Source organism: Suillus clintonianus (genome assembly GCF_016758775.1).
Source record: "Suillus clintonianus strain FC179 chromosome Unknown DEU56scaffold_4, whole genome shotgun sequence".
Lineage (NCBI taxonomy): Eukaryota > Fungi > Basidiomycota > Agaricomycetes > Boletales > Suillaceae > Suillus > Suillus clintonianus.
In genome coordinates this window covers 630,559-650,424 of record NW_024539228.1, presented here as the reverse complement: position 1 = coordinate 650,424, position 19,866 = coordinate 630,559, and the positions used below count along the sequence as shown (strand labels likewise).

The following is a 19,866-nucleotide window of genomic DNA, read 5'->3' as shown; positions in this document are numbered from 1 at the left end:
TATAATACACAAAGATAAACAAAGCAGATTCAGATCTCACGTGCGCAATCCAATCTCTTTCATATCGTTTGAACTTGTAGAATTGTCAAAGAACTGTTTCATCCGTATGTCTTCAGACAACGACTACGACAAGCTCACGAAGGAAGAAAGAGAGGCCCGCGATAAGGCAGATAGGGAACGTGAGGTGGCCGAACAGGCAGGTATGGTTCCACTTAATCAGCGGTTGATCAGATCATAAACCATGGCATGCAGCTCTCCCATACACATGGAAGCAAGAATTGGGTGAAGTCGATATTACCGTTCCTGTTCCGAAAGGGACGCGAGCCAGGGATTTAGTTGTTGTCATTCAGAAGAAGAAACTTAGCGTTGGTCTCAAGGGTTTGGAAAGTATCATGGAAGGCGAGCTCTGCAAGGAGATCAAACTCGAAGATAGCACATGGACACTCGGTGAGGTGCCATGTCATGAAATGTATGCTGATTCTTAATCGCAGTTCAGAAGATCAGCAGTCTCTTCTTATTCATCTCGAGAAGCTGAATAAACAGCAGTGGTGGGACAATATCCTCACCCATCACCCGAAGATCGACACCCGCAAGATTCAGCCAGAAAACAGTAAGCTCAGCGACCTTGATGGAGAAACTAGGTATTATTCTATTGTCATCATTCAAAGCTCGGTCTTAGATTTCTTCAGGGGTATGGTCGAAAAGATGATGGTGCGTATCTAGCATGTTTCTATATGTTTTCTCTACCAACCTGGTTCTGTGGTTCTAGTTCGACAACCAACAGAAGGTATGTTCTTAATTTTGTCTATGACCATATGTGTATTCAGCATGCCTTCAGCAAATGGGAAAACCAACCTCAGACGAGCTGAAGAAGATGGAGGTTAGTAATTCCTGCGCCGAGTCTCCTGAGGCTGACCAACTTTGATATCTCAGGCATTGAAGAAGTTTCAAGCCGCACATCCTGAACTCGACTTCTCGAACGCCAAGATCTCATAAACACCATCTGGTGTGATGAGAGTGTCAGGTTTCATATTACACCCGCCCATGTATATCAAGGAAGTTCTACAGATGTGAATAACACGGGGTATAGCAATTATCTCACCGTCTCTCTCCAAATGCAAACCCTACGTTTCTCAAGTGTGACCAATAACTGTCCTCCAAAGCCAAGCACGCAGGCCTGCACGCTTTCCTGTGCACCAGGAACTAGAACCTCCCAGCGCTGCGCTTCGGGTGATTTCCCGAAAATATTTGATATTGGTTGTTCTTCGTCTTCTCCATCATCGTCAAGGCGTAGTCGACTAAGTTCGAGATCAGATTCGATGTCATGTTCAGGCGGGTCTGGCGCTATCACGCGGGGGTGGAATTTTGCCAGGTTGTACAGACAAACACTGTCAGGAAGAGACAATGCAAGTATATAATCGCCCGTGAACGTTTGGGTGACGTGAATGTGTCGAGTTAGCTGGGGCAAAGACGACGTCGAGATGAGGGTGAATGATGCTGCAAAGATGGGTTTAGGGCACTAGTTAATAAACTGAAATGTTGAATGCATACAGCTCTCCTGATAATCCTGCTTAACGATTAGTGACACGATCAAAGTAATAAGGGAAAATGTACCGATGAGCAACCCCTGAACACCTGCGCAGAACTTGAAGGCTCTGATCCTGCAGGAAAAAATCTATCAAATCCAATCCACCGGAAAATTGTCACGGTTCCATCTTCGTGGTATATATCGTCCTTGCGATCGTGACGTCTCATGAGAGCGGGCGCGCTATGGGTTACCAAAGTGTCGGTGCTAAGCCTGCCTTGGCGTGGCCGGCGAATTGATAACTCGGTCCTTTAAGTGCATAGAAATACGTACCAGCTAACGGACATGATGCGCGCCTTGTGGATACGAGTGCTGCTGAAAAGAGGTTTGTCCTCACGAACAAGCTTATTGGAAGACAAGTCTTCCAAGGGTGAAAAACACCATATCTTCACCGCCCGATCTAGCTGAATGATGTTCGAAAATGTTACGCGAAACATGCAACCTTGGATAGACCTACTCCGCATGTAGCGATCAGAGGATGCGTTGGATGGAATGCCTCATGATCATACGTCAATCATGGCGTCGGCTTGATCTGCAGGACTCACAGCATTCAGAACGGCAGCCTCATGACCCCCGGACGGGCCTCCACAAAGAACAACAATGCATCGACCTATGCCCACACCCTCTGGCTCGCTAGCTTGCAGCCCGTGGGGGGCTCCGCCTAGGCTGGGGGCTTTAGATGGTGGCCAGCAAGGGTTGTCAGGGCCCTGTTGTGGGGACATTGTTAAATCATATATGCGTGTTGTAAAATCCCTTGAAGTGGTGCAGAACAAATAGGGATGCGTAGGGTGAACGACTATAGATGTGATCGGCTAATCACGGGAACCGTCCATCAGTGGACTGAAAGAAGGGTCCAGGTACTCACTCCACCATGTCCACGCAAGTGGCTGATGATCTCGCCTTTCACTGCGTTCAGGATGTACAGGATGCTGCCCGCTGAGAAAACAACAAGAGGCTCTAGTGGCGCCTCAAGAGTCAGCGCCCACCCCAAGGCCATTACGGAGGTCTTTTTCACAGGCGTCTATACACGAGTTAGATGAGTAGGTACATAGATGTCACCTCTTACGTTCTGTTCTTGGTTTGGTACCGACACTGACAGGCCCTTGCGCGACCTCGAGGCACTGAGCGGGATAACAAGGAGAGAGTCCAGGGTTCCGATTGCGAGGGCTCCAGACCAGTCGGAGATCATTTGCTTCCATGGGTTCCGGAACTCTTCGTTATCCTTCTCACCATGCCATAGGGCATTCAAAGACTGCTCGGACCATGGAAAGAGCGCAGCACAGTAACATTCTTCAACAAAGTCGAGCTAACAATAACAATTTGGCTCAAGTCATAATCAGCAAGCTGGAGAAATCAGCACGGACATCAACAGTCTTAAAGGGCGTGAATGGCTTAGAGCGAGTGGGGTCTTGAAACCAAGGGGGGTTGCTAGCATCAGCGGCTATCTGGTCACTGTCATCGAGAGACTCTTCCATCGTCGAGCTATTAGTTCAGAATCGATAATAGAGGATGTCGATATGGGAGATATCGACTGAGAACCTTGAAAGGCCTTTGATCAAGTTTACAGTAAAGGTTCAAAGGGCCATGGACAAAAAAGGTAATTGTTCAATAAACCTTTTTCGCCGACCCCCGCCTCGTTCCATCACTCATACTAGCCGCTATGTCTGGACTGCCTTCACAACTCTCGGAAGATGCTTACGAGCCCAAACCTGCACTGCGGAATGCAGCCACTATAGGTCTTCAAGCAGGTATTGTCGGTGCGTTTGTGAGTGCAGTTCAAAATGCCTTGGGATCGCATTCGCGAGGCGCTGCTGGGTTCTTGACACGTAGTGGGGGCACTATTGGAACCTTCGGTGAGAGAAACGAATCAGCTTGCGATATGAGAGAGTCAAGGTTAAACACCATCTTTACAGCTGCCATGGGCGCTGCTTTTGCGCTCACGGAGTCGGCCGTAGCGAATCAACGAGAAACAAATGATGCGCTGAATGGGATTGCAGGTGGTTGTGCAGCAGGATTCCTTGCAGGTCTTCGAAGTGTGTTGTCATGCCGGATCTATTATTCATTCACCTCATATATCAACCTCAGCACGTTCAATACCAGTTGCACTTGGATCGTGCGTTGTAATTGGCGCGGCTATGGGCACCTTCGACTACGCAGGGGAAATTGCTGGCACGTCGAAAGAGGAGAAGGAGGAGAAGAGAAAGAAGTTTTTCAAAACAGTTCCCCAGCCTATTCATCACGCTTCCGAGTAGAGGCAGCATCACTCTATAGCCCATCATCCCAATTCTCTTTAGAACTGAATGCTGACACCGAGCTTGCACACCTCGAGAATTTCATTACATTCAACAGACACTTGAGGATACGACATGACGAAACGGTTCATTTAAAACCACAAAGTCACTGATGAATCCTCCACCTAGCTGGAGGAACGCACAAGCTCCTCGATTTGTGCATAAACTTCACTTTGGTGTGTCGTGTAATACTCCGGCCAAGACTCTGCGCTTTTGCAAGGTCGCTGAACGAAATTGTAGTCAGGAAGGGAAAAAATATGGAGGCAACGGCTCACATGTTGAGATAACCTTTCCCATACCCTCTCATCATTATCATCGTCCCCACCACCGTTGGCAAAGAATTCACAGATGACCTCAAAATCTTCGCGTTCCAAAGCTTCGTGTGATAGAGTTGAAGCAGTCGGCAAGGCAGACAATCGAGGTTTCTTTGACGGGCCAGGTCTTTCCTCCCCAGTTAAAATCTCGGTATTCGCAGTCCGCGACTTGCGAAACGCGATATTTGCCCTCTTGCGAATGTCAGTAAGTTCTGTTTTCAGTTTCGAAGACGCTTGCATCTGCCAGGACGCAAGCGAGTGATGTGGCAACTGTAACCGATATCAAAGTCAGCCCTTTGGAATATACACATCGAAGGCAATTATGTACCTTTTTGTGCATAGCTTTAAGCAGCATTGTGGTGGACATCGTTGGGTCTTCATTGAGCAGGAATTGAGCATATCGGCAAAAGTACTCAATTTCTGGCTGCGTGAAGTAAAACTTTCCATCTCTCATGGATTTGCGCGTCTCTGGGGGAGGAGGAGTAGGAGACCGTCGTAAACGAAGGGTTTTTGCCTCGTTTGAGGAAGGTGGCGGAGGTGCTGCTGATATTTGTGGGGACGCGGGTGCTGATCTCTTGCCAACTTTCTTTGCTGGCGCCCCTGTAGGCATGGCCTTCTTTACCTTCGGCTTCGACTTCACATTTGAGATGGATTTCTGATTCTCTTTCTTGACAGAAGAAGGCGTTTCCACCTGCGCAAATTCAAAAAATGCGCCACTTGCACCTTTTCCACGCTTCGAGTGTTTCACTAAGACACCTGTGTCGAGGGGGTACTCGGCTTCATCCAACAGCATGTTCTCGGCGATGCAATCGGCAACGAATGCTGACTGAATTGGAACCTTGTCGCAGGCCTGAGCCTCGCTCAAGAGCCCCTGGAATGTCTGCGAGCGCGTGAAGAGGATGATATAATCTGCATCTGCAATACTCCCGATGACCTTGCCTTTATTTTTCTGCATGTTGTTCATAAAAACCAAAGCATACGCGTGAAAGGCTTGGAGGTACAGACCTTGATGTTCGAAACCACTCCTGATCGCCCCTGCAAATCAACCTGCACAAAGAATGTCAGAGGCCGCCCTTGATCGTCAAGGAACACCTCTCCAGGATTCTTTCTTGCGTTCGTGAGGCCCGGCGAACTCAAAAGAGACTGCTCAAATACGTCATCCGAACCGGCAGAAGGGGCATCTTCGTCACTATCAGATTCACCAGATGTCGTAGCACGCTCCTTGCCCTTGAGGGATCGCTTGCTAGGCGGGTTTCTGGACGTTTGTGCGGGCGGCATTGCCTCGTGATTGAGTTTGCGTTTCACTGAAGGAGGGAGCAAAACCGTAGATGCCGCGCGAGAAAATGTGTCCGTGCGAGATTTGCGTGCGGAAGGACGAGGGCGTTTTTGCGAACGTTTCGACAAAACAGCTTCGGGAGTTGGGCTGCATGATTTATAAGAAGACGATGAAGGAGGGTAGGGTTGGGCTATAGCAACGATTGATTCTGGTGTTTGTTCATGATGAATGGCAGGCGAAGCACTGGGTGGAGCTTCAAGTTGGGGATACATGGGCGAGGGCTGTCCCGCCTGCAAGAATTCACCTCCATTATTGTTCCTCATAACATCCATCAAAGTCATGAGCATCTGAAAATTCTGCGGGTCCCGTAAGTTGTGAAAGGGCATCGCCGTTGGCATCGTCAGAGATTGGGGCATGAATGACATGTGACCAGGAAGAAGCTGTTGAGGAGAAAATTGACCAAACTGGTATGATTGTTGAGGAATGGGATATTGCTGAGGAAACGGTGCGGGTTGCGAGAATTGTGGCTGAGAAAACTGAGATACTTGAGAAAATTGAGGATGCAGAAAAGGTGCTGGCGTGGCGGGTTGTGTTGACTGGGTTTGTGGAGGAGCTTGAGAAAACTGGGCATGTGTAAATGATGCTGGAGTGGCAGGTGGTGCTAACTGGGTTGGTGGAGGAGCCTGAGGATTATAAGGTAATGCTGGAATGAACTGCTGAGGTAGTGCAATAGCTTGAGGGGTGTTGGATGATTGAAGAGGCGAGGGAGTGCTTGGTGTATGATCGTATGTGGGCTGGCCTGCATGTTCCGAGGGCTGCTGTGAACTTTGCGTTGCCACGAGTGGAGATTGTCGGGGTGACTGATGTGGCATTGGATTATTCGGGATCAGAGGGGCATCAGTAGCCAGAGTTGCAGGAACGTTATTGAGAATTTTCTTCGTGAATGGTTCTTCAGGCGTAACGCGGGGCGTAGGTAGCGGACTTCTTATCGAGGACATTAGCGGATAGTCCCCTTGAGGGACTTCAGGGCGTGAAACTGACTTTGAAACCAGCTGTTCGACCTCTGCTTCTTCACCATCGGCAGCAACTTCGACGATGGGTTTGCCATCGTCCAGAGTTTGTGCCCCACCCCAGGCATCGGCTTCAAGGAGGGGTTTCCTGGCTTCGATACTTTTGCGCAGCCATTGGAATTCAAGAACGGCCTTCCCTGGGGTCTGATGCCAGGTACGAATGAGACGCTTTCCGTCGAGTTGTGGAGAATCGACGAGAATGATGTCCGCATCCTCTGGGCGACTGGCATATGCCCCAGCTTTCTACAAGGACACGACATATGAGGTGTGTTAGGTTGAGCCACAAGCTTACATACCTTCATCATACGGACTAAGTTTGGCCGCTGTGATATGCCATTGACTTGCAAATGGATGTTGTAACCTCTACCATCGGGATGAACGAGAATTTTATGGTTCTCGGAAGTGCTCTGTGATGCAAAGAGCGTATCCATGAGTGGTTCGGAAGACTGTTCCATGGCTTATGCGGGCCCAGTTATGAACGTGTTCTGATTCCTTGAATCGATTTCCAGGACCTCAAGTCACGTGCTGTTACGTGTAGTCACGCTATCACGTACCATTTCAAATTAAGAAATACAAGTGGTCGCGACCAGTGGCGGCAGGCCAAAGCATAAGGTATCGAGGTCCACACATATATCATGTAGAAACAGCCACAACAACTCTCCTTCTAATTGTTCTTCCTCATATAAGGTCGCCCATCATCATCAAAACACCGTAATCCCCCTCAATACGATGGTTCTCCCCGCACCCGACATCAAGAATGACATCGCGAACTCAGTGGATAATCTGCAGAAGTTGTACCCAGGCGAATTTGATGCAAAGAAACACCTATACTTGCCTCATGGCAAATATGCTTTCGCTGCCGAACATAAATTCCAGGGTAAGAATAAAAAGCAAATAGGTGGGTGCTTTTCACAACTCCCTTTGAGTCTTGAAGCTCAATTGTAAGCCAAGGCCTTCGCTCAGGGTATGGATACCGTATAAACATCCGAAGTGGCGTTATTGCTGGGCATAATGTTACCTGTCTCTGGAAAACGCATGTTTCCTATTGTGTCAAGGTTTTTGGCTAAAGCTAACTATTCAACCAGTTGGGATGTTTCCAAAGCATGGAAAGAGTTCTTTCAAGAGGTATTCTACACTCTGCTCATAGGTTTGTGTTATTCTGACGCTGCATCGTAGTTATACTTCTACTCCCACCCCGAACTTTTGAGATGGCTTCAAGGGACCGTCGTTTCACACGTAATTGGTGTGCATGATGAACCTAATGGACAAAAGAGTATTTTCATGGAAGCACCTCATCACACACACTGGCATACAGCACATCCAGACTTGTCCATTGGCGAAAAACAGGCGGTTATTCGAGCATACGAAGCTTTGCATGCGCACGGCATCATGCACAATAACATCAGCGTCCATAACATATGCATAGGTCAGAGACCAGCTCAAGCTCACACGAAAGATTCGGAAATTTATCGACACGTTTCTAGATCAAGATATGAACGTCACACTGCTAAACTTTGAAAGGTCCTGCTGCTTGAAAGACAAGGGAATAGATGCAGTCCCCGGGTGTGATCAGGAAGCGCTGGCGCGAGAAATGCGACAAGTCAAATTCTTGATTTCCTACATGGATGCAAGGCTTATTGAAGCTGAAATCATCACAGCTTCACAAGCCTCTCCCAGTGAACAGCAGGCGAGTTGCCCTTTCTTACACATCATAGGATATTTTGATGACCCCCCAAACCCAGATCGAGCCGCTTGACCTCGACGATATTGTTCGCTGGCTCAAAGATGTTGAAAACACCCATACCATTCCGATCGATATGCGCAATCGGCCACTTCCAAATGATGGACGTAAGAGAGCCAAAAAACCTAAGGTCAAGGCGGGAGCAATCATTCGATGGGATTCAGCGGGATCTATGCGAGATGCTGACAATGCTGGATTCCATAGTGAACCGATCGTGCCTCCTATTCTTCTGCCGATTTCACAATCATTTTCATCCACAATCATTGCTACGCCTTCGCCACAATTAAACCCTCCTGCAAACAGACATGGGTTCTTTTCCGTAGATCAGCTCCCACCCTCGAATTCTCGTGGTGCACTGCTTTCCAATTGTCCTGAAGAGAACACTTCTCATACACAGGACGGGGATATCAACATGCAGCTTCCGCTGTTCCGGTCTGATCCTGAAGGAACGGCATCAAATGGCCTGCATGATATCCCTGTTCACTCGCCACCAGCCTCTCCCCTTGCCCCTCCCCCGTTACTGCCCACACCCATGTCGGACACCTCGGAGCGAATTCCACAAACACCACCAACTTGCCCACTGTTAGCACATCTTGCTTCCCCACCGTCGCCCGACTACCCCCAAATTCGCACCTTCGCTCCATATCCTGACCAGCCGCCTTCCCCTAAGGTGTTCTGCGACCTGACACACGAGCAACTCCGCCTCGCAATAAAGCAGCACAATGTTGTTGTAGACACTAGATTATCCTCGCAAGCTACAATCAATACAGACAAAAACAACGTCGTCTTTCACCCCGATACAAATGATAACGGCACATACGCTACGGGAAGCGATCCTTTTCGCAAGCGGAAGAAGAGACGGCGACCTACTCCATTTTTCTCGGAATGCTTCATCTCCTCTGAGGAAGAGACCGTCCCCGATGAGCACGAGGAAGATGAAGAACCTGAGCCTGAGGTCGAAGTCGATTTCGAAGAACTCGTCGAGGAAGCTCATCTCGCAAAACTGAGAGGGCGCCGACGCGTTTCGCGTTCTGGTGTGTTACCTGCCATGGTTCCCGCCAAATCCATGTGGCCTGGTCCAGAGGCAAAACCTCCTGTCGTTGCCCAACGAAGTACCAGCATGCCATCGTTGCCAGCATTGTCCTCGGTCAGCGAAGAAGCGAGTTCTGGCGATACTTCAGGAGCCCCTCCTTACACTGTGGTTTTCCTTGGAGCTAACGGGAGTCCGGATGAGGTTTGGAAGCTCCCCGTACCTGCGTTCATGTTGATCAAGTCATCGGTTGCGAGGCAGCCACAGGCCCAGAAACTCCGAGTAGAGCAGGTCCCTCGGCTGCGAGGACCTCCCCCATCAATGAATTCTTCCCCTTCGCGGGCGCCAGATCAGGACGCACAAAGTCGGTTCTCCAAGAAGCGGAAGATCGACTGCGTGGAAGGGATTGAATATCTAGAACAGACATCAAAGCGCGCACGCCAGGGCCAGTTAACGCCCAGCTCATGCGTTATATGTTAGACTATACTCAAGTCGGACCACTCAGTTCTTAGCAGTCATCTTCGTTATATGTTAGATTATACTCATGTCGGACCACTCAGATCTTAGCAGTCATCCTGTTGGGCCATATTGTTGGCCATGTAGCTTTATCAAATGTATGATCACGGATAAAGAATGCTTGAAGTCTGAAGCAACTCCTACGATGCATTGTGTCCTCCCACGGGGCCATCGAAGGCGGCTTGGTTGCACTTTAAGTCAGATTGGCCCACAGCTCGGCATCGCGACATCTGCATTGACAGACGCAAGAACTGGCACTACGACAACGGCGAAGCTGAGGGTCTTCAATGGGTTGCACATCTTGATGGCATTTCATCTACTGTTGGATCATTCGGTTCGACATTCCTCATGTCTAGAGGCGCGGAAATTGTGGAGATTATGTGAAGGCAGCTTACGACGCAAGGGGGGCACTAAGCCGGATCTTAGTCACTGGCGGGGCATTTTGTGTCCGGAGTACATCAATACTGAAGTGACAATGGTTGCAATTCATAATCATAGTTGCACACATGCTATCATGGCGATATTGAAAAGCAAAGGAGTGACATGATAAAAAGATATGTACCAAAAAAAGTTGTTTCACCGGTAACTGTAAATTCCTGTCAGTCAAGTATTCACGAACTTCACGCAATCGATGTACAAACCTCTTTTGCCTGCGAGCACGAGCACCAGCACCACCGAACTTCTTCGGCTCCATCCGTCTAGGATCTGCGATCAACAGCGTCCGGTCATACGCCACCAACTTTTTCTTCAACTCCATTGCACTGTATGCATCGATGTACTTGGCGTAGTACGCAACAAGAGCTTTGGCAATGGCCTGACGGATAGCGTACACCTGCGACGTGTGTCCACCACCCTTGGCGCGCACACGGATATCAAGTGGTGCGAATGAGTCTTCACCAGCTACAAGTACAGGCTCGTAGATCTTGAAGCGGAGAATCTCAGGCTGGACAAGGTTGATGGGAGAGCCATTCACGCGGATAATGCCACGGCCTTCCTTAGCATGTGCGACTGCCGTTGCAGTCTGAGGAACTCTGGGGTGAGCAGGAAGTCATCGCAATGGAAGTGTTGCGACTTGCCTTCTTTTTGCCGAATGTTTGGACGGCCTTTGCTGTAGATGCCATTTTGTTGTATAGAGAAATCTGCCGCTGTTCGGCTCCTTGATGAATTCTGGGGGCGGAAAGAGCGAGTTCAGCAACTGATCTCGAGTGACTGATATCTAAAGTAAAGTGTGTGTTATCCAACTCATCCAACCCCAATCCATCGAGTCCTGGCCATTCTCCAATGATATTCGTGCATATTCCAGACCGTGTAGACACGGCCGTATCGTATTTCTGTAACACGTAGCATAAGTGCATAAACTCACCCTCTGGAGGTCGTTTGAGGTGTTGCGGTCAATCTTCACAGCGGGTAGTACACAGGTGAGGGGTTAGAATTTGTGGCAACAAATTCTCACGATCTAATTTTGGAATTCCAATGTGTCTTCTCTAATTTCTCTTTGTATTCAAGCTCAACAGTCAGTACTAGTCAGTTCCCAATGATTTCTGCTCTGCGGAAATCAGTGGCAGGGGTGAGGAAGAGTTTATGTTTATTTCCATGGCTGTCCTGACGACCTCAGCAGTCTTCACAAGCAATATGTCGCAGGCCAATGGCAACAATTGCGCCGGCCTTGGTTCAATCAAAACCGACCACTTCTTTACAAGGCAAATCCACAATTCGCAAAGGTGAGTTTATTGATGCCAGAGAGAAACATGCTCATCGCATAACAGCTGTTGATCCAATTAAACCGGTGTATTTGACAATGTCGAGTTTAACTAGCAAGTCGAATGGCGCCAAGAAAGCTGTCGCTCTAGACCCAACGGTGTTCGATCATCCTGTCCGGCGAGATATTCTACATCTTTGCGTCGTGCACTACTTGGATTCACTTCGCCAAGGAACTGCCTCTACAAAGACGCGCGCTGAGGTTGCCGGTTCGCGTCGCAAAATTCGTCCACAGAAGGGAACCGGCAGAGCTCGTCTGGGAGACCGGCAGAGTCCAATGTTGAGGGGTGGAGGTGTTGCTTTTGGTCCCAAACCGCGAGATTTCAGCACGAAGCTTAATCGTAAAATCATCCAGATGGGCATGCGCGTGGCTTTGACGATGAAGCTTCGGGAACAACGGCTGGGTGTTTTGCAACGGATTAACTGGTGGTCGCACAAGACTGCCACCCTTAGCTCAAGGTTAGAGGGACTTGGATGGAGAACCGGTACCTTGTTCGTCACCGGAGAATCCGAAGTACCGGCAAGAATGAGGTTAGCGTCGAGGAACCTTCGCGGGATAGAGTGCAGAACTGTAGCAGACTTGGTGGTCTACGACATTGTGAAGTGGAGAAGGGTTGTGCTTGACCTCGCCGCTGTCAACGCACTGGAGCGAGCTCTTGGAAAGGGTTTGTTGGAAATTTCGGATTCGGAAAGGGTAGTTTCTGATGTAACGCACTCATCTGCGGAAGTTGAGGCATCCACCTAGACTCATAATAAATTTTCTGTGGACTTGTCAAGTGGACATTCAAGATGGTCTTGCAATTGTCTCAGTCATTGTATTCGCCAACGCACCGGCAAAGCAGTACCTACTTTAATGATGAAACTTTGAAAGTGGCTGCCACTACGCGACCACGTGACGCAACGCGTCCTCCATTACATATCATACTGCGCCTCGACTTTCCACTCTTTCCCACTATATAGTACATTTGCGTGTTTGTTTCTAGCAGCAAGTAATCATGTCTCAAGCATCTCAGAATGACGAAGCACCGGAGGGCCTCTCCATGTCTGGCCCCCTCATGATCAGCAAACTGGAGGAAGCCGGAATTCACGCCAATGACATCAAGAAGCTCTCCGATGCAGGACTTAACACTGTCGAGGCCGTCGCATTTACGCCTAAAAAGAATCTGATAGCAATCAAAGGTATCTCAGACGCGAAGGCGGACAAGATCCTGGCAGAGGGTGAGTGCCGAGCTCCTGACATCATACGATCACTTTGTCTGATGAGTTACATCATCCAGCTCAGAAAATTGTCCCCCTTGGCTTTCAGAGCGCCACTGAAGTTCACGCACGGCGTTCCGAACTCGTTCACATTACCACGGGCTCAAAGCAGCTCGATGCTTTACTTGGAGGTGACAAGTGAGCATTCAGAAAGCATTATAGGTTTCTCACTTCTTCACAGGGGGTATCGAGACCGGTGCCATCACCGAGCTCTTTGGAGAATTCAGGACCGGGAAATCACAACTGTGTCACACATTGGCAGTGACATGTCAACTGCCTGTGAGCATGGGCGGTGGCGAGGGCAAATGCCTCTATATTGACACCGAGGGTACCTTCCGCCCTGCCCGTCTCCTTGCAGTCGCAGAACGCTATGGGCTGAGTGGTGAGGAAGTCCTGGACAATGTTGCATATGCGAGAGCATACAATGCCGACCACCAGAACTCTCTTCTCACTAGCGCCAGTGCGCTGATGGCAGAATCAAGGTTCGAGCCGACTATATGCGCATTTTGATTGTGTTACTCACGATCCCAATAGATTCTGCCTTCTTATTGTCGATTCATGCACCGCGCTCTATCGCACTGACTTCAGTGGACGTGGTGAACTATCTGCGCGTCAGAATCATCTCGGAAAATTCTTGAGAACCCTCCAACGGCTTGCAGATGAGGTAAGAGGAGAAGTAGTCTGCATACATCTCTGTATTCACTGTATGAAACAGTTCGGTATAGCTGTCGTTGTCACAAATCAGGTCATGTCCAATCCGGATGCATCAGCAGGACCATATGCGGGCAACGAGAAGAAACCCATTGGAGGAAATATCATGGCACATGCTTCCACGACCCGGTATGCATTCATGTCATTATCAGTTGGTTGACTAAACAAGCCGTCTTATCAGGCTACAGCTCAAGAAGGCCCGCGGGAACACTCGAACTTGCAAAATATATGACTCGCCCTGCCTTCCTGAGATGGAGACTCACTTTGCAATCTTGTCCAGTGGCATCGGTGACCCTGAAGAAGAGACTTGAGTTTCAATACCAACACCCTCATGCAATTTGTATTCTTGTAGCATTCGGTATTCTATCACTGTCAGGGAAGCTCTGTAATTGATCCTAGTAAGACATTTTGGAGTGTGGTTTCTTCCGCCTTGGAAACACGTAAGATACATCTTTATTCGAAGGATAGGATACCAGTTGAGTGGGACCTCTAGACTATACTGTGGGTGGAACCGTCCGTTTCGGTCAATGAAGCTTCAGATCTACAAATGTATGCATTCCCACCATCAAGCCAACAAGCGCGTGAGTATGTTCGCGCTCGTGTGACTGATCATCTCCCGCAGCTTATTCACGTCCTGGGGGCTTACGTCTGCAATATCTGCCAGTAGATATGCAACGTCGCCCTTCGAGTCCGAGTACTGTTTCTCGACATTGTATGGCGAGAGGACCTCGTTGACCTGCTTCAGCACACCAGGCTGATTGCTGTGAACATGGCAGACACGGACATGGTTGCCCTGCTCTGCGGTGATTGCGCGGAGGTCGACTTCGGGGAAATTAACTGCCCCAAGGGTGGACCCGTAGTTCAGGTAACGAGAAAGGGAAAGAGACACTTCCTCCCCAATCATACGTTGCGCTTCCTCTGTTGATCCGCCGATGTGAGGCGTGAGTATAACATTTGGCAGGCTGCGCAGGGTGGTCGACCACGCGTTAACCTGATCGTCGAATGGTGCCCCATTAGACCCCGGCTCTTGTGGGTATACGTCTATGGCTGCACCTGCGAGGTGGTTCGACTGGAGGGCTTCGATCAGGGCTGGGATGTCGACGACACGTCCGCGAGCGTTGTTGATAAGATAGGACCCCACTTTCATCTGCGCGAGCTCCTGTGGTCCAATCATATTAATTGTCTCAGGAAGCTCCGGTACGTGGAGCGTGACAAAATCAGCTTCCGCCAACAGAGTGGGAAGGGTGTCGACCTGTCGAGCCGAACCAAGGGGCATAATATTGACGACATCGTAGAAGATGACACGCATGCCAAATGCTTCTGCAAGCACCGAGAGCTGTGACCCTATGTGCCCGTAGCCAACAATACCCAACGTTTTGCCCCGAACCTCCCAACAGCCTTTCGACTGCTTGTTCCAGATTCCCTGGCGCATCTCGTGCGAGCGCTCAACGAGCTGACGCGAAAGCGCGATCATCTCGGAGACGACAAGCTCTGCAACGGAACGCGAATTTGAGAATGGAGAGTTGAAAACGGGAATGCCGGCTTTGCCGGCGGTGGCCAGATCAACCTGATTCGTTCCAATACAAAAACAGCCGATCACGAGAAGCTGTAAAATGCGGCTTAGAGGTGGTCATTCGTTGTGAGACAGATGGATGTACCTTGTGCGCAGCTTTGATGACTCGTTCTGTAATCTTGGTCTTGCTGCGTATGCCTATGGCATGGTACTGGGAGATTTTTTCTATAAGCTCATCCTCAGAAAGAGCTTTTTTGTAGTGGTCGACATGGAAGCCCTGCGCTTGAAAAGCTCGGACTGCATCCTGACTGATGTTTTCTAGTATCAACAGTTTCAGGTCTTCGTTTTCGACTGGGTGAAGAACCTTGGGCTGTCTGATAGCTGAGAGGGAGTCTCGCTTGCGCAGCCTGTCGTGGAGCGTCTGCGATGAAGGAGAGATGGAAGCGGCTACGGCTCTTGGGGATTTTAAGGGGATGGCAAGTGGGGGGGTCATTGTGAGGGACTGGAAGTGAAGATGATCCATTGTCAAACCCGTTTATAAGGTACTTATTTTCTTGATGCGTGAGTCCTATATTTACTATAGCAGACTCAGCGCTTGTTTCAAAGAGCAAACACTCAAACGTTTTGATCATCCCGATATAGCAAGTCACTCAGAGTCAAGATCGAGTCAGCCATGGCACTCTTTCTCCTCGACCATGGTGCAGGTAACGTTCAGAGCCTGGCTAATTCGATCAGGAAGCTTGGTTATGATTTCTCGTGGATATCCAGTCCAGACGACTTCCACAAAGCATCTGTATGTCACTTCCTCACTATGACCGCCATCTGACCTTGATTCGTCCCCACGTAGATCCTCGTATTTCCAGGGCAGGGTGCTTTCCACACTGCGATCCAGTGTTTAACAGAGCGTGGTCTACTTCAGCCCCTCTATCACTATATTCAATCTGGAAAGCCGTACTTCGGCATATGTATCGGGATGCAGGTCCTCTTTGCATCATCTGCAGAATCCCCGTCAACGCGTGGTCTAGGTGTTATACCCTGTCAGATTGAACGGTTCGATGATACCACTAAACCAGTTCCACACATGGGCTGGAATACTGCGGAACCCATAGACCCCGATACCTCATCTTCAGAAGGTGTTTCTTCTTCCAATCACTATTATTTCGTCCACTCGTATCGTGCCAAATACGACCCAGAAGGCAACCCTGAAGCTGCTATATGGGCACACTCAACTACTCAATACGGACAGGAAGTGTTCATGTCCACCGTCCGAAAGGGCAATGTATTTGGTGCTCAATTCCATCCCGAAAAATCCAGCGTTGCTGGACTCACCGTTATCGACGCTTGGATAAAGCAGTCTCTCGCGGGACGCACACCGGCAGAGCCATCCTGCCGGATTCCACGCCCTCCTAAATCGCAACACGGCTTCACTAGACGCATCATCGCTTGCATGGATGTTCGTGCGAACGATGAAGGCGATCTTATCGTTACCAAAGGGGACCAGTATGACGTCCGCGAGAAGTCTCTCCCATTCACGTCATTATCCAGCACTACAAATGTTGTCAAAACCGCCGGCGCCGTCCGCAACCTTGGCAAGCCAGTCGCACTAGCAGCACGCTACTTCGAGTCAGGTGCAGATGAGCTGTGCCTCCTCAACATCACATCCTTCCGCCATTCCCCGCTACAGGATCAGCCAATGCTCGCAGTTGTGCGGGCCGCAGCAGAGTGTGTATTCGTACCACTCACCATCGGAGGGGGTATCAAAGATACAGTCGACCCCGATGGCACGAAACGCTCTGCTGTCGAGGTCGCTGGCGCATATTTCCGAGTCGGTGCTGACAAGGTCAGCATCGGTTCTGAGGCAGTCTACGCTGTCGAGAAAGTTCGCGCGGCGGACGGCAGATTAGACGGCAGCAGCGCCATCGAAACGATTTCGAAGGTATATGGCTCTCAAGCCGTCGTCGTTTCCATAGACCCCAAGAGAGTATACGTCGATCCCGCCACGTACGATGGCCCTTACATGGACGAGCTTGTGCATGGTCGACCAGACGGTCACGAAAACGAGCGGGGGAAAGCTTGGTGGTACCAATGTACCGTGTCAGGTGGTCGCGAGAGTCGCCCTGTGTCGGTTGTGCAACTCGCACAAGGTGCACAGATCCTCGGCGCCGGCGAGATCCTTTTAAACAGCATTGACCGCGATGGAACAGGCCTCGGCTTTGATCATGACCTGATCGGGCTCGTGAAGCGCGCAGTGACTATTCCTGTTGTTGCGAGCAGCGGGGCAGGCACCAAGGAACATTTTGTGAGCGTGTTTGTTGAGACAGGGGTGGAAGCTGCTCTTGCCGCGGGGATATTCCATCGGGAGGAAGTTGAAATACAGGAAGTCAAGTCAGCTTCGAGGCAGGCGGGTATCAATATCAGATCATGAAGAAGATAACTAAAATTATGCACGAACACATTGTAGCCGTAATCGAGGAGTAGGGTGTCGTGTGATCTTCTATCCTCAGCCTTCTTTAGAAGACTATCGTGAATCTTCGTGAACACGTTTCAAATCTAGCAATCAAGCAGAATTGATCGGAACATGGGTAGATGCGCCTTCGAAAAGCGCTTGATAAATTTGCCTCAGGGTATTGGCTGCCACGGCATACTCTTACAACAGGAAGTATGGTAGAAAAATGCACAGTAGATAAACCGTCTCGTTCGTAAACCTACATACAGTACTTGTGCTCGATGACTCACGAGTATGTGTAGATTACAAACACCGTAATGGATACAAGCATGGGGTCAGGAGCCTCGTCGACGAAGGGGGGAAACACACAAAAACGATTCCTGGAAATATCTCGTCCAAGCTTTGGACGAAATAAGTGAAACAGAGCAGCGATCATGGCTGTAAAAGTGCAAGAAAGAACAACAACTAAAGGGGTAGTCTGAACAAGACGTGCGTGTGGGGGCTAGCGGACAAATGAGAGATTATACTTGGGTACATCCAGGAATCGAGGACCAGGCTCATTTCGGGCCCCTGACCACGTCCTTCACTTTCTTCAATAAACTAGTTTTTCGCCCGAGGCCGCCCGGCGGCGGAGAACTGGGCGCACCGTCAAAGTATCCACGTCTGTCTTCGGCTGATGGCGTGCGGGTGGTCGCTGGAGCGTAAGGAGTGGCAGGTAGTCGCTTATCCCTACGCGGATCATCGACGTATACATATGCTTCATCTGCAGGAGGTGAAGGGTATGGACGGCCAGCACCGTTGGTGCTGAAGCGCCCAAGGAACGAATTCTGTGATCGATGTGTGGGGCGCGATGGCTGGTGGGTATCCGGAGTGGGAGAAGGAGGCTCGATACTCTCGTCAAAACCCATGGGAACGTTTGGGGAGTCACGCATCTTGCGAATGCGTTGCATCAATGATTTGGTGCGTTTGGGTACTCCTGACGGAGACCCTGGTGCGCTATCATAATCGGTATTCTGTGCTTCTGGCACAAGAATAGGTTGTGGAGGCGGGATACCAGCGCGCTTGGTGCGTCTTCCTTCTCTCTCACCGCCACGCTCCCGGTCGCGGACTTGCATCTGCTTCACGTCGTCGTCGAGGTACTCTCTATAGACGTCACGAAGGTCACGCCCGTCCTTGGAGCGCTTACCAAGGGAGTGTCGCGGCGTGCCGTTCCGTGACCCGTGCCCCTCCCTCCCGGCGTATATTGAATTAGACGGAGTATCACCATCACGTCTGCCAGTGCCTCCGCCTGCAAAAAATTCCTCGTATGGTTCTGGCTCATGAATACCCCAAGCCTCTGCGATAGCATCGACTTTCTTCTTTGGGGGCTGGTAGGCAGGAGAAAAGGCACCCTTGTAAGCCTCAGGTGGGGGGTAGGGGGATTCATTAGATAGCGCCACGTCTGCCCCTGCGCTGCTCCAGGCAAGCATGGGGGCCTTGGTTCGATGGCGGTTACGAGATGGAGCACAAGCGTCAAATGGACCATCATGATGGAACACTAGTTCACAATAAATGAATAAATCGTCCATTTGAGGAGCCGAATAACGTACTGGGACCAACGCCAGTAAAATCAAGTCTGTCTATGACGTCTGCATGCATGGAGCCTTTCTTGCCTCGTGCCTTGCCCTTGGCCTTATCGAGAGCATTCGCTGTGTGAAGGACGGAGTCCTGTGATAACGAACGACGACCGGTGTGTGTGGGACGTGCAGGGGCAGTACCCTGGGCACTGATAAGTGAAATGATTGGTGTCAGTGAGAAAAACGGATGTGACAAGGACATACGTTTGACTTCTTCCCATTCTTGTGCGCGAGTCACCTCTGACCTGAACGGTGTCCCTAACTGCCTCTACGATTGTATTATCGCGATGTGGGAGATGTTTGGTTGGAGATGGTGCCATTCTGTTGTATTGGGGATATTTAGGCGGGGGCTCTGGAGGAAGGCGAGGAACAGGCTTTGATGGGTAAACTGGGTCAGAGAAGGGGTCTGAATGAGATCTGTGGCGGGTTCTATGTTTGGATGGTTGGGCAGCCTGTCTTGATGGGGTATGCTTGCTGACTGGATTATTGGAAGTACTCAACAACTGCGTGTTTGCCATGTCGCCCGTGTTCACCTGTTGTGACGCCCAGGCCGAGCGTTATTTACTTCAAAGACGAATATTTAACGAGAATGCTGCTCGTCGTCCAGGATAACGAAGGTGGGCGATTGAGGACGACGACTGTGACGGCGGGAACGATGCTGTCACCAAGGCTATGTTCGCCCTATTTATACCGACTTTGCAATTCGGCGCAGAGTATTATCCACTTTCAGTCACTTACGGTC

General features: G+C 49.9%; 11 protein-coding genes across 11 annotated transcripts; 6 read left to right on the top strand and 5 right to left on the bottom strand.

Annotated features, from left to right (window-relative positions):
- Positions 1–46: 46 nt before the first annotated feature.
- Positions 47–1,133, top strand: DEU56DRAFT_770313 (nuclear movement protein nudC). Its single transcript, XM_041351402.1, has 7 exons — positions 47–200; positions 253–447; positions 497–641; positions 690–711; positions 770–787; positions 839–880; positions 934–1,133. Exons 1-7 carry the CDS (start codon positions 107–109, stop codon positions 994–996), a joined length of 579 nt encoding a protein of 192 aa, XP_041214479.1. The 5' UTR covers positions 47–106; the 3' UTR covers positions 997–1,133.
- DEU56DRAFT_976521 (WD40-repeat-containing domain protein) lies at positions 1,094–3,189 on the bottom strand (the record flags this gene model as incomplete). The annotated part of the gene is made up of 9 exons (XM_041359610.1): positions 2,950–3,189; positions 2,652–2,891; positions 2,451–2,606; positions 2,131–2,397; positions 2,043–2,081; positions 1,859–1,989; positions 1,615–1,798; positions 1,552–1,567; positions 1,094–1,497 (listed from the first exon to the last, which is right to left on the bottom strand). The coding sequence occupies exons 1-9, from the start codon at positions 3,058–3,060 to the stop codon at positions 1,094–1,096; spliced, it is 1,548 nt and encodes a 515-aa protein (XP_041214478.1). The 5' UTR covers positions 3,061–3,189.
- DEU56DRAFT_770306 (uncharacterized protein) lies at positions 3,190–3,935 on the top strand. The gene is made up of 3 exons (XM_041351401.1): positions 3,190–3,438; positions 3,499–3,618; positions 3,671–3,935. The coding sequence occupies exons 1-3, from the start codon at positions 3,246–3,248 to the stop codon at positions 3,835–3,837; spliced, it is 480 nt and encodes a 159-aa protein (XP_041214477.1). The 5' UTR covers positions 3,190–3,245; the 3' UTR covers positions 3,838–3,935.
- Positions 3,936–4,001: 66 nt separating this feature from the next.
- Positions 4,002–6,967, bottom strand: DEU56DRAFT_725823 (uncharacterized protein; the record flags this gene model as incomplete). The annotated part of the gene is made up of 6 exons (XM_041347886.1): positions 4,002–4,100; positions 4,152–4,460; positions 4,519–5,139; positions 5,196–6,169; positions 6,542–6,779; positions 6,833–6,967. 6 exons carry the CDS (start codon positions 6,965–6,967, stop codon positions 4,002–4,004), a joined length of 2,376 nt encoding a protein of 791 aa, XP_041214476.1.
- A 152-nt stretch (positions 6,968–7,119) lies between these two features.
- Positions 7,120–9,983, top strand: DEU56DRAFT_770301 (uncharacterized protein). The gene is made up of 6 exons (XM_041351400.1): positions 7,120–7,434; positions 7,488–7,569; positions 7,622–7,661; positions 7,713–7,962; positions 8,021–8,223; positions 8,279–9,983. The coding sequence occupies exons 1-6, from the start codon at positions 7,266–7,268 to the stop codon at positions 9,785–9,787; spliced, it is 2,253 nt and encodes a 750-aa protein (XP_041214475.1). The 5' UTR covers positions 7,120–7,265; the 3' UTR covers positions 9,788–9,983.
- A 161-nt stretch (positions 9,984–10,144) lies between these two features.
- Positions 10,145–11,259, bottom strand: DEU56DRAFT_770299 (ribosomal protein S9). The gene is made up of 4 exons (XM_041351399.1): positions 11,187–11,259; positions 10,900–10,990; positions 10,465–10,844; positions 10,145–10,409 (listed from the first exon to the last, which is right to left on the bottom strand). The coding sequence occupies exons 2-4, from the start codon at positions 10,942–10,944 to the stop codon at positions 10,400–10,402; spliced, it is 435 nt and encodes a 144-aa protein (XP_041214474.1). The 5' UTR covers positions 10,945–10,990; positions 11,187–11,259; the 3' UTR covers positions 10,145–10,399.
- Positions 11,188–12,371, top strand: DEU56DRAFT_770297 (ribosomal protein L4). Its single transcript, XM_041351398.1, has 3 exons — positions 11,188–11,241; positions 11,330–11,390; positions 11,442–12,371. Exons 2-3 carry the CDS (start codon positions 11,358–11,360, stop codon positions 12,324–12,326), a joined length of 918 nt encoding a protein of 305 aa, XP_041214473.1. The 5' UTR covers positions 11,188–11,241; positions 11,330–11,357; the 3' UTR covers positions 12,327–12,371.
- DEU56DRAFT_770295 (Rad51-domain-containing protein) lies at positions 12,372–13,928 on the top strand. The gene is made up of 6 exons (XM_041351397.1): positions 12,372–12,799; positions 12,859–12,969; positions 13,020–13,320; positions 13,373–13,502; positions 13,554–13,678; positions 13,731–13,928. The coding sequence occupies exons 1-6, from the start codon at positions 12,577–12,579 to the stop codon at positions 13,858–13,860; spliced, it is 1,020 nt and encodes a 339-aa protein (XP_041214472.1). The 5' UTR covers positions 12,372–12,576; the 3' UTR covers positions 13,861–13,928.
- On the bottom strand, positions 13,929–15,663 carry DEU56DRAFT_770293 (uncharacterized protein). The gene is made up of 3 exons (XM_041351396.1): positions 15,208–15,663; positions 14,113–15,155; positions 13,929–14,048 (listed from the first exon to the last, which is right to left on the bottom strand). Exons 1-2 carry the CDS (start codon positions 15,583–15,585, stop codon positions 14,115–14,117), a joined length of 1,419 nt encoding a protein of 472 aa, XP_041214471.1. The 5' UTR covers positions 15,586–15,663; the 3' UTR covers positions 13,929–14,048; positions 14,113–14,114.
- On the top strand, positions 15,580–17,645 carry DEU56DRAFT_770292 (uncharacterized protein). The gene is made up of 3 exons (XM_041351395.1): positions 15,580–15,604; positions 15,649–15,855; positions 15,910–17,645. The coding sequence occupies exons 2-3, from the start codon at positions 15,736–15,738 to the stop codon at positions 17,485–17,487; spliced, it is 1,698 nt and encodes a 565-aa protein (XP_041214470.1). The 5' UTR covers positions 15,580–15,604; positions 15,649–15,735; the 3' UTR covers positions 17,488–17,645.
- DEU56DRAFT_877979 (Pal1 cell morphology protein-domain-containing protein) lies at positions 17,633–19,852 on the bottom strand. The gene is made up of 3 exons (XM_041356040.1): positions 19,329–19,852; positions 19,098–19,273; positions 17,633–19,045 (listed from the first exon to the last, which is right to left on the bottom strand). The coding sequence occupies exons 1-3, from the start codon at positions 19,640–19,642 to the stop codon at positions 18,066–18,068; spliced, it is 1,470 nt and encodes a 489-aa protein (XP_041214469.1). The 5' UTR covers positions 19,643–19,852; the 3' UTR covers positions 17,633–18,065.
- Positions 19,853–19,866: the final 14 nt, after the last annotated feature.

Excerpts from the sequence above, each read along its gene's own strand:
- DEU56DRAFT_770306 (XM_041351401.1), top strand. The coding sequence starts at position 3,246 with ATGTCTGGACTGCCTTCACAACTCTCGGAAGATGCTTACGAGCCCAAA. Across the intron at positions 3,439-3,498 it reads GGGCACTATTGGAACCTTCG|CTGCCATGGGCGCTGCTTTT; the intron begins GTGAGAGAAACG and ends CCATCTTTACAG. Across the intron at positions 3,619-3,670 it reads ATTCCTTGCAGGTCTTCGAA|CACGTTCAATACCAGTTGCA; the intron begins GTGTGTTGTCAT and ends TATCAACCTCAG.
- DEU56DRAFT_770295 (XM_041351397.1), top strand. The coding sequence starts at position 12,577 with ATGTCTCAAGCATCTCAGAATGACGAAGCACCGGAGGGCCTCTCCATG. Across the intron at positions 12,970-13,019 it reads GCTCGATGCTTTACTTGGAG|GGGGTATCGAGACCGGTGCC; the intron begins GTGACAAGTGAG and ends ACTTCTTCACAG. Across the intron at positions 13,679-13,730 it reads GCACATGCTTCCACGACCCG|GCTACAGCTCAAGAAGGCCC; the intron begins GTATGCATTCAT and ends CCGTCTTATCAG.
- DEU56DRAFT_770292 (XM_041351395.1), top strand. The coding sequence starts at position 15,736 with ATGGCACTCTTTCTCCTCGACCATGGTGCAGGTAACGTTCAGAGCCTG. Across the intron at positions 15,856-15,909 it reads ACGACTTCCACAAAGCATCT|ATCCTCGTATTTCCAGGGCA; the intron begins GTATGTCACTTC and ends GTCCCCACGTAG.
- DEU56DRAFT_770313 (XM_041351402.1), top strand. The coding sequence starts at position 107 with ATGTCTTCAGACAACGACTACGACAAGCTCACGAAGGAAGAAAGAGAG. Across the intron at positions 201-252 it reads TGAGGTGGCCGAACAGGCAG|CTCTCCCATACACATGGAAG; the intron begins GTATGGTTCCAC and ends CATGGCATGCAG. Across the intron at positions 448-496 it reads AGATAGCACATGGACACTCG|AAGATCAGCAGTCTCTTCTT; the intron begins GTGAGGTGCCAT and ends ATCGCAGTTCAG.
- DEU56DRAFT_770301 (XM_041351400.1), top strand. The coding sequence starts at position 7,266 with ATGGTTCTCCCCGCACCCGACATCAAGAATGACATCGCGAACTCAGTG. Across the intron at positions 7,570-7,621 it reads GTTACCTGTCTCTGGAAAAC|TTGGGATGTTTCCAAAGCAT; the intron begins GCATGTTTCCTA and ends CTATTCAACCAG. Across the intron at positions 8,224-8,278 it reads CCTCTCCCAGTGAACAGCAG|ATCGAGCCGCTTGACCTCGA; the intron begins GCGAGTTGCCCT and ends CCCCAAACCCAG.
- DEU56DRAFT_770299 (XM_041351399.1), bottom strand. The coding sequence starts at position 10,944 with ATGGCATCTACAGCAAAGGCCGTCCAAACATTCGGCAAAAAGAAG. Across the intron at positions 10,845-10,899 it reads AAACATTCGGCAAAAAGAAG|ACTGCAACGGCAGTCGCACA; the intron begins GCAAGTCGCAAC and ends AGAGTTCCTCAG.
- DEU56DRAFT_770297 (XM_041351398.1), top strand. The coding sequence starts at position 11,358 with ATGATTTCTGCTCTGCGGAAATCAGTGGCAGGG. Across the intron at positions 11,391-11,441 it reads TGCGGAAATCAGTGGCAGGG|TCTTCACAAGCAATATGTCG; the intron begins GTGAGGAAGAGT and ends CGACCTCAGCAG.
- DEU56DRAFT_770293 (XM_041351396.1), bottom strand. The coding sequence starts at position 15,585 with ATGGATCATCTTCACTTCCAGTCCCTCACAATGACCCCCCCACTTGCC. Across the intron at positions 15,156-15,207 it reads TCATCAAAGCTGCGCACAAG|CTTCTCGTGATCGGCTGTTT; the intron begins GTACATCCATCT and ends CGCATTTTACAG.
- DEU56DRAFT_877979 (XM_041356040.1), bottom strand. The coding sequence starts at position 19,642 with ATGGCAAACACGCAGTTGTTGAGTACTTCCAATAATCCAGTCAGCAAG. Across the intron at positions 19,274-19,328 it reads AGAATGGGAAGAAGTCAAAC|TGCCCAGGGTACTGCCCCTG; the intron begins GTATGTCCTTGT and ends TTCACTTATCAG. Across the intron at positions 19,046-19,097 it reads TTTTACTGGCGTTGGTCCCA|TGTTCCATCATGATGGTCCA; the intron begins GTACGTTATTCG and ends ATTGTGAACTAG.